General features: G+C 41.6%; 1 protein-coding gene across 1 annotated transcript; it reads right to left on the reverse strand.

Moving 5' to 3' along the window:
- Positions 1-114: 114 nt before the first annotated feature.
- On the reverse strand, positions 115-10,307 carry LOC149304167 (vomeronasal type-2 receptor 26-like). The gene is made up of 5 exons (XM_089479702.1): positions 10,164-10,307; positions 7,469-7,492; positions 5,027-5,254; positions 2,752-2,878; positions 115-1,028 (listed from the first exon to the last, which is right to left on the reverse strand). Exons 1-5 carry the CDS (start codon positions 10,305-10,307, stop codon positions 115-117), a joined length of 1,437 nt encoding a protein of 478 aa, XP_089335828.1.
- Positions 10,308-10,553: the final 246 nt, after the last annotated feature.

Below are 10,553 nucleotides of genomic sequence, written 5' to 3' on the forward strand. Positions count from 1 at the left end.
CATATTATTTCTGAGACACACACACACACACGAACACACTGCTAAATGCATTGTTGCCATCCATGAACAACTGAAAGAGACCCATTAGCGAAAAGGAGAGAAAGAAGGCAGAAATCAAGAAGTACTAGGATTCTTTTTCCTCACCAACTGGTCCCTGGTGTTCAGTTCAGGCCTTATTAAAATAATGTAGACCTTAGGGATAAAAATAAAACCAAGCAATCCAGAACTAGAGGCCAAGATGGAGAAGATCTCCACAGCCACCATGTATTTCCCTTTGGTGCTCAGGTAAGTGGGGACAAAGGACATCCAAACACTGCAAAAGACCAGCATGCTGAAGGTGATGAGTTTGGCTTCATTGAAAGTGTCAGGCAACTTCCTGGCAAAGAAAGCAACAGTGAAGGTGATGAAGGCCAGAAGTCCCATGTAGCTCAGGGCAATGTAAAACATGACATCTGAGCCTTCATTGCATTGCACTAGGATCTCTCCAATCTGGGAGTGCATGTCCCTTTCAGGGAAAGGCGGAGAGAGGTCCAGCCATGCAACACAAATTGCAGCTTGAAGAAGGGATGCTAAAATGATGACTTGCAATGCCAAATGCTTTCCTAACCATTTTCTCATCCTGTTTCCTGGTTTGGTGGCCATAAAGGCTAGAACTACTGTCAAGGTTTTGGCCAAAACTGAAGAAACAGCAATAGAAAAAACTATGGCAAACAGTGTTTGTCGTAGAATGCAAGACACAATCCCAGGTTTGCCAATGAAGAGCAAAGAGCAGAGAAAGCAAAGGAGTAAAGAGAAGAGGAGGATACAAGTAATGGCCCAGTTATTGGCTTTAATGATGGGAGTATTCTTGTACTGAAAGAAGATACACATCGTCAGAAGGGTCAGCAAGGAAAAGAGAATAACCAAAGAAACCAAAACCATTCCCAAGGGCTCTTCAAAGGACATGTAGTTTACATATTTGGGGATGCATTGATCTCGATTCTTGTTTGGATGTTGGTCATCTGGGCACTTGTTGCACTTTTCTGCATCTGGAAGAAGCAAAGATATGTATAATAATAATAATAATAATAATAATAATAATACATTTCCTAGTAACCAAGAATAGCCAATATTCAGCACCATTAGTTTGGATCCAATACCATCCAACCAATGATACCTTTATAGGACCAACTAAAATGCACAAGCACTTGTTATATATTTGTGTCTATATGCTAAAAACTATATCGCTGCCCACATCCATAGATATTTTGTCCATGAATTCAAGCATTTGAAAATATACCCCCAAAATGTAAATTACAGGAAACAAACCTTGCTCTTCTCATTTTATGTATTGGACACCATTTTACTATCCATTGTATTTAATGGGACTCAAACATCCACGGATATTGGTATCAATGTGAGGGTCTTGGAACCAAAATCTAGGAGATGCAAAATGCTGTGTGTGTGTTGCCAGCTCACTTTGGCTCACAATGTTATGCTCACCCAAACATTTCTTGAATCTCTTGATTCCTTTCTGGTGTGAACACGCATTTTACATAATTGCCATCAATATTTTTAGTTCCTATAATCTTCAAAATCAACCACACATATATATTGTTACATTCAAGAAAGACTCAGTTGCAGATGAAGTTAATGTTGGAGGTAAAGGGGCATCAATGCTTTTTTTTTTTTTTTTTTTTTTTTTTTTTGTAGTTTTGGGTAACTTCGATGCCATGTCTTGTTTTCTCCCTATGCTCCCTGATCTATGTAATTCAAGCATTTTCCGATTCCTGCCTACAGAGGATACTTCCCTCCCCTTTCTCCCCAAAAGTGTTAGAGTTTTACAACGCTTTGTCTGAGAAGGAATCATCCATGAGGCCTTTCCATATGCTGTGCTCTGCTTAATCTAAATACCAATATTTTCTACATTAATGGGTGCTACACTTTCACATCTCTTTTCCTCTTCAAACCAAATGGCTTTGACCATAAGATTTCTGTATGTACGTTTGCATCTATATTATCTTCAGCTCCATCCCTTCTAGTAGAAGGTATAGCTAACATTAATACTTCAATACTAATATTTCCGAGAGCCAGTAAGGCATAATGGTTTTGTTGCAGGAATCAGGTGGTTAGTTTCACAAAGTCCATTTCAGCAATACATGTTTGGGCAATTATTGCTTACAGTACAGGAATTGTTATGGAACATAGGATAATGTTTATAGAGCATGAGGTATTAGAGTACATTGCAGAACACCACTGATGAAAAAGAGTCAGAAAGGGAACTTATTATTATTATAGGTTTGAGTTTTGTGTGTTTTCTAGTCTGACCCCAAATAGCAATCACAGAGCAGAGCACTATCACTCTAGAGACCAGGGTTTAATTCCCCATTCAACCATGAAACCCAATTAGTGTAATTTAGCACGTAAAGTCACATGCTCTCAGCCTCGTTTTTGTTGTTGTTGTGTGCCTTCTAGTCATTTCCAACTTATGTGGCTTTCTTGGTACGATTTCTGCCGGTGGCGGTGGGATTGCCATTGCCTTCCCGTGAGACTGACAAAATGAGGTTGTCAGCCTCAGGGGAAGGTACTGGCAAACCTCCTCATGAGCAAACCTGGTTCCAAACCTCCTCATGGAGAAAACACCAATATAGGACTGCCTTAGGTACCCCATAAGTCAGAAAGACTTGAAGGCACAAAACAACAGACCACAAAACTATTTATTTGACAACCATATCAAATGTCATTCTCCATCAGGTTACTCTCTCAACCTACCTGTCTGGTTTGAAATCATTCCTTCAGGACACTGTGGACAGTCATAACAGCAAATCTCTTTGCCCTCATGCATGGTCTTGCTCTGTCCAGGATGGCAAAACTCAACGCATCTGGATTGGGGAGGCTTCTATCAAGAAACACAGGAAAACATGTTGGGGGGAGACTACCTAGTTTTCTCTTGTTCCTGTTCTGTTAAAATCACTTATCCCCTCATGAATTTTCCCTTAATCCTTATTCACTGTACAATTGCTGCTGTGAACCTCCAGTGAGAAAATGTTTGATGAGGATTTTCCTGCACTTTGACTGCATCTCTGTGTTGGTGGGACAGCCTGCTCTCATGAGGGAAGAGGTGATGCTGATGTTAGCATTGCTACTGGTGGCATTTCCCGGGGCAGACAGGGTTTTTGAAGAGATGGCAGAATACATGGGCCAAACAGCTACTGGGCAACAACAGTAGAAAGGGTGAGGTAATGGAAGACATCTCAGGGACAGTGGCAGTGGCATTTTGCTAATATGAGCTGCTCTCCTAGAGGATATTTCAGCAGGTATTATGGGCCACCAAAAAAGACAAATAAAGGAAGTCTAGGGCAAATTAATCCTGAACTACATCTACAAGCCAAAATAGTTAAACTGAGGCTTCTTTACTTAGAGCTTTTCATAAAATGGCCTGATTCATTAACCATAGTAAAAGAGTAAGGCTATACTATAGTTGGATTGATTCAAGCAAGGATGGCCAGGGCTCTCAGAGTTCTCCTATTGATAGGGTCACCATAAATCAAAGCTGACTTAACAGCAAACAAAAAACAAATATGTATGATTTCTAAACACAATCAAAAGTATCCATAGAAAAGGGAAAGGGGAAAAATGAAAAAGAAGAGAAGTTAGAAAGGAAAACACAATGAATGAAAAAAGAAATGTTACAATGACAAAGAGTTCAGAGTCCAACTTTCTCTATGGTACTTCTAAATATTGAGCTATAATTTCTTAATTCTCTAGTTAGCAAAAACAAAAGGAAAAACCTTCATACACTTCTTCTATAAATTATCATAGAATCATAGAATAATAGAGTTGGAAGAGACCGCAAGGGCCATCTAGTCCAACCCCCTGCAGGAAATACAAATCAAATCATCCCCGACAGATGGCCATCTAGCCTCTGTTTAAAGACCTCCAAGGAAGGAGACTCCACTACACTCCGAGGGAGTTTGTTCCACTGTTGGACAGCCCTTACTGTTGAGATGGAATCTCTTTTCTTGTATCTTGCATCCATTGCTCCGGGTCCTAGTCTCTGGAGCAAGTGAAAACAAGTCAGCTCCTTCCTCAGTATAGCAACTCTTCAAGTATTTAAACAGGGCTATCATATCACCTCTTAACCTTCTCTTCTCCAGGCTAAACATCCCCAGCTACTTAAGTCATTCCTCATAGGACATGGTTTCTAGACCTTTCACCATTTTACTTGCCCTCCTTGGGACACGTTCCAATTTTTCAACATCCTTTTTGAATTGTGGCGCCCAGAACTGGACACAATATTCCAGGTGGGGCCTGACCAAAGCAGAATAGAATGGCACTATTACTTCCCTTGATCTAGATACAATACTTTTACTGATGCCACCTAAAATTTCATTGGCCTTTTTAGCTGCCGCATCAAACTGTTCACTCATGTTCAGCTTGTGGTCTACTTGGACTCCCAGATCCAAAAAAACATACTTTTTACATATTATTACGTTTCTCCCCTTTTTTGTTAAGCAAAAAGGTAGTCAAATTAATCCTAAACTCCCAAGAGAAGCCAAAATGACACAACTCTTTTTATTTGGAACTTTTCATAAGATGAATTGACTCAAGGGGGGGGGGGGGGGCTCAGTAAAAATGCACAGAAGCAGGGGAAAAAGCAGGACATTAGTATAGTCAAACTGATCCAGCCAAGGAAGCCGGAGCCCTAGGTTTGCAAGATGTGAGCAGTTGATGGCAATTGACGATCAGGGTTTTTCAAGGTCTGCTATTAACAGTGTAGGCATAAGACAAAGTTGACTTAACAACAATCAACAACAGAGGATTTCTCAGCTTGGGCATCCAGTACATGGGCTTGCATACAATACAATGAGCATCTTTTACAAAGGGATGGGTTAGTATTTCATTTCAAATCATTTTTTAGCATAATTTTACCAGTAAAGTACAATTTAACATGGTCTTAGTTAAGGATTCTCAAGGATCTGCTCAATAGGAATCCTTTGCTTTTACACATGCCTGACAAGAAAAGGAAAATAATAGCTAATCATACCTGAATAAACTTGTGATTCCACAAAATTGAATTTTGATGGATAAGGAAGTCCTTCCCTTCAGGAGATCGAGGATCACTCCATCCAATATGAGAGTTGTGCATGGACTGATTCAGGAAGGTGACTGTGTTGATGATATCATATCCAGTTCCCAACTCCCCATTCTCATCAAAAAATATTTCCTCTCCAGCACTATTGTTGAAACGGATGTGTCTCAAGAAAGAATGAATCTAGAAGGGAGTTGGAAGGTTAAAAAGAATCAAGGCACAGGTGGAGTAAAGCATTGCTTTGAATTCTTTGCAATTTCTGGAATTCATGTCTTATGTACTTGGTAATACCATGCACTGTTCTTTCCTTCTTAATCATGTGTGATGGGCTTTCATTGTATACAAGAAAACACCTACTATCTTGTACCTATGCAAGGAAAAAGAAAAAGTCACAGAAAGGGGCCTGCAGGCTCTTGGCATTCTCAGCCAGAGTACATAGTGCATTGAAAGTAAAGAGATGTTAATGATTCACAACTGAAGATTCTGTTAGAATATTGAGGCACCAGAGTGGTTTAAAAGGGGTATTTTTCCTATTTGTGACCACACACTTGGGGATCATTGCAGAATGGGCAGAAGGCCATTACAGAGTGGCAAGAGACACTTCCTACCTGCCAGGGTTGGATGTTCTTATGGTTCCATATGGCTCCATCTCCCCATCCTTTATGCTTTGATCTTGAAGAAAGCATGGCATGAAGAGCATGCGCAATGGCATAAACAGCATTGTAGATACTGTAACTCTGACCAGACATCCTCATTTCAAAGGCAGATTCAGAGATGCTGCTCAATTTTTCCTCCCCAGTACAGTTGGTTGCATTGATTACATAAAAATCATATTTGGGAAAAGAGCATTTAAAGACGCTAGTCCAAAGGACACCTGCAACATAATTTTCAGTTGGGTTTATTTTGCTAAGATAGTGTTCATAGCCTTCTACTGTTTTTGCTGGTAATGCAAAGGACAGAGTGCCATTGAAAGTTTTGGGGGTGAAAGAATCCGTGTAGAATGTGGAGGTAAAATCCCACTGAGCTGTGATGATCCAAACCTTCTCTATTGGCTCCTTTCTGTTAACCTCATTGAAAAGCAGAATCTGTCGCAAGATTTCCATAGATTGTGCGTCCCCATGAACAAGAATCACATTGGTATCAGTCAATGAAAGAATAAAATGGATTCTTGCCATTTTATCATGAACCTCCCCTGTTTCTCCTTCTGATGTTATCCAATTCTCTTTCACTATTGGGATAATTTCCTTAAAGGCAAAACAAATGCTGCTCTGGAGCAGCCAAGGAACAAGTGTCCTCAATAATGCTTCCCCACTGTCATCATCTGAAACAATGAGGCCAATCCAGGTCCATCCAAAATGCTTCAGCAGCTTGACAATCCCAACATACTGAGCCAATTCATTTGGGATGATTCGGTAGACAGAAGGGAACTGAGCTTTATCTTTCAATGCAGGGTCAAAGGAGCCAAAACTGAGCTGAAGAGAAAGACAATTTTCTTTTGAGAGGTAACAAAAATCTCTCATTGTTCCTCAATATATATTATTCTTGTAAAATAAAATCTATTATTCTTCTAAAATAGATTGTGGAGGTAATGGTTTTGAACTAAAAGAAATGTTGGGGAGGGTAACAGACATCACACACTATGTTGTGGGACAGATAGAAATACCAGGGGATTATCTATATGCTGCATGTAAAAGGCCACAAGTGAGTTTTCCAAAACATGGTTGGTCCAAAAATTTAAAGCAGAGCGAAAATGGTGTGAACACCTTCAGTTTCAACGCCATTTACCTCTCTCAGAGCTTTTCCCTGGCCTTAATTCCCAAACCAGTCATTTTATCGATGTTTCAGTTCCCTTCAACCCTCTGAGAAGCAATCTAGAAGGGAAAGGTTATAGAGAAATGAAAACTTTCCTACCACAGTTTCCCCTATCTTAAACTGCCCCTCCCCATTTTTAAAGTCAATTGAAAATGATTCTGATTCCCAGGGAGATGTACATGTTCTCATCTTCAGAGTGGAAAGGAATGTTTTCTGGGACAATTGAGCTGGGAATGCTTAGCCTGGAGAACAGAAGGTTAAGAGATGATATGTTAGCCCTGTTTACACATTTACAAGGATGCTAGATTGAGGCTTGAGCAAGCTTGTTTTCTGCTGCTCCAGAGGCTGGGACACAGAGCAATGGATTCAAACTAAAGGGAAAGAGTTAGGAGGAACTTCCAGACAGTAAGAGCTATTCGACAAAGAAACACACTCCCTCATTGATGGAGTCTTCATAGAATCATAGAGTTGGAACGGGTCACAAGGGCTATCCAGTCCAACCCCCTTCCATGCAGTATCTCAAGGTGCCCTTGACAGATGGCCATCCAAACTCTGCTTAAAGACCTCCAAGGAAGGAGACTCCACTACACTCCGAGGGAGTTTGTTCCACTGTCACAAGGCAGAATATAGTGGCACTATTACTTCCCTTGAGCTAGACATTATACTTCTATTGATGCTGCCTAGAATGGCACTGTTGGTTTTTTTTAGTTAGTTAGTTTAGTTTAGTATCTTTCCACCCCTGACCTTTCGCCAGGGCTTGAGCAGCAAGTTTCATCTTGTCTGACAGCTGTCTCCCACTGGATGCGCCATCGGCGCTTGAAGCTCAACATGTCCAAAACAGAGCTTCTTGTCTTCCGTCCTAAGCCCACCCTTCAATATTCCTTTTCTGTCTCTGTCAGCAACATCTCTATTCAGCCAGTCCAGGAAGCCCGCAGTCTTGGTTTCATTTTTGACTCCTCTCTGTCATTTATCCCTCAGATTCAGGCCACAGCCAAGGTCTGTAGATTTTTCGTCTATAATGTTTCCAAAATCCATCCATATCTCTCTGCTTCTACTGCAAAGACTTTGGTCCATGCCCTAGTGGTCTCTCGACTTGACTACTGCAACCTTCTCTTGGCAGGGCTTCCTCTCTCACACCTCTACCCACTGATTTCTGTTCAGCACTCAGCTGCTCGTATTATCTCACTTGCTCGCCGGTATGACCAGGTCTCCCCCCTGTTGTCATCACTTCACTGGCTCCCCTTTCCCTTCCACATTCGGTACAAGCTTCTCCTGCTCACCTTTAAAGCCCTGCATGGGCTGGCCCCTCTATACCTCTCTGAACTTCTTTCTCCCTACATCCCCACTCATGCCCTCCGTTCTGGTAGCCAAGGTCTCCTGTCCCAACCCAGGATTTCCATGGCCCCGTCCCAGATTCGTCCCTTCTCGCTTGCTGCCCCTCACTCCTGGAACCTCCTCCCCTTACAAGCATGGCTCAACACGTCTCTAACCAGCTTCAAAGCCAAGTTAAAGACCATAAAGTTTATCGCACCGGAGTTAAAACGTTCCCCGGTGTGTTCTAACGTGCCCGCGCGGGTGCCCACACGGAGCGTGATGGGAACGCGATGGGGCCCAGAATGCCATTTTACCACATACCAGAATGCCGCCTTTGCCGCCGGGTGTTCCCATCACGTTCCCGTTGCATTGCAGAAGGTGCCATTTCTGGGAACTGTTTCTAAGTGTCTTTCTTTTGAGAAACCCCCAACCATCCTGAACTCCTTTCTCCATCAACCACAGGGAGGGTACCAGGGATTTGATATGTTGTATATTTTTAACTTGTTAGCCGCCCCGATTGTTCTCAGAGGAGCAGGATATAAATAAATATCATCATCATCATCATCATCATCATCATCTCTGGTTAGGATCAGATCTAAAATAGCCAACCCCCTTGTTGCCTCTTCCACCTTTTGGACAATGAATTTTTCTTCAAGGCAAGTGAGGAATTTGTTAGACCTTTAGGTTTTGGCTGAGTTTGACTTACAGCAAATATCAGGGTAGTTGAATTCCCCTATAACTACTACATCCCTACTTTCTTCTTTGGAGGTTTTTAAAGAGAGGCTGGATGGCCATCTGTCAGCAGTGCTTTGTTTGTGAGTTCTTGCAAGGCTGAATGGTTCTATTGGAATAATTTCTTTAAAGGCAAAACAAATGCTGGTCAGGAGTAGCCAAGGAACAAGTGTCCTCAATAAAACATTTCCATTGTCATCATCTGAAACAATGAGGCCAATCCAGACCCATCCAAATTGCTTCAACAGTGTGAAGTTGCAATGTATTGAGCACTTCCATTTGGGATCATTCAGTAGACAGGAACTGAGCTTTATCTTTCAATGCAGATTCAAAGGAGCCATATCTGAGCTAAGGAGAAAGTCAGTTATTTTTTTAGAGTGAACAACACATGTCTCATTTTTTCCTCTTCAGTATAAAGTATCCTTATAACATGTCTGGGAAGATTGAAGGTGAGGTAATGGTTTTGGTCTGGAAGATATGTCGCTAAGGCCAACAGCCGCCTTCCACTAAACTCTGGGACAGACAGGGATAGCATAGCGCTAACTATATACAGTGTGTCTGCACCAAACGCGGGTGCACTATACATGGCTTCCAGCTTAAACGGAAACCATGCTGCAATAAAACTAATGGTGCACCCCAAGCTGCGAGCATGCACTCTATTGTTTTCAATGGGATGCGAGCATACACAGATTTCCTCATATGCAGGGGGATCCGGAACAGATCCCCCATGTAAGGGGAGGTCCCGCTGTAACATATGCAAGAGGATACAGGTGAATTTTCCAAAACACGGTCTGTACAGAACTTTGAAGCAGATTGGACATGATGTGGACACCTTCAGTTACAATGTCATTTAACTCTCTCAGAGTTGTCTTCTGGCCTTAATTCACAAGCAATTTTGTCCACACTTCAATTCCCACCAACGCCCTGAGACGCAATTTGGATGGCAGGTGTTATAGACAAAAAGGGAACAGTATTTCTCATCTCAAACTGCCCTTTCCCATTTGTAAAGTAAATACAGTAAAAAATAGTTCAAATGTGTTTGCATGCCAGGAACATATACATATTTATGAACATATTTTCAACCAAATAATTGAAAGGAAAGCTTGTTGAGGCCACTGAGGGGAACTTTTCACTTTCACCAGTTTGGAGGAAATAGGCAGGTTGTGACCTAAAATGAGTCATCGTCTTTAACCCTCAACAAAATTGCTTTACTTATATAGCTAAAGCAACATACCTGGGCCATCTTATAGATGTTCAAGATGTGAGGCATCTGCTTGGAATTGTGAGAGGAGAGCCCACCAATGATAGCCATTAGCTTCCACTTTCTTTTGCAGATATAGTTAGGGGGATTCCCATCTCCTGTGAAAAGGAGATTCATGGTCCCGAAACATGCTCCCATTTCATTGAGAGCTTTGTGTCTCCAGTGTTGGCCCAATGTGCCATTTGGTAAGAGGTGGGCATTTTGGTTGATCTCTTTTATGGCAAATTGAAAGGCAAAATACTGATGGCAAAATTTAGGCAAAGTGCTGCAATGAGATTTTCACACGATCTGAGTGCTGCCACATTCTTTAAGGGATCTTTATGTCTCTTGGAAAGAAGTACACAAATCTGAGTTTGACTTGGA

Source organism: Sceloporus occidentalis, unplaced genomic scaffold (genome assembly GCF_023333645.1).
Source record: "Sceloporus occidentalis isolate IW3139 unplaced genomic scaffold, rSceOcc1.0.p SCAF_14, whole genome shotgun sequence".
Lineage (NCBI taxonomy): Eukaryota > Metazoa > Chordata > Lepidosauria > Squamata > Phrynosomatidae > Sceloporus > Sceloporus occidentalis.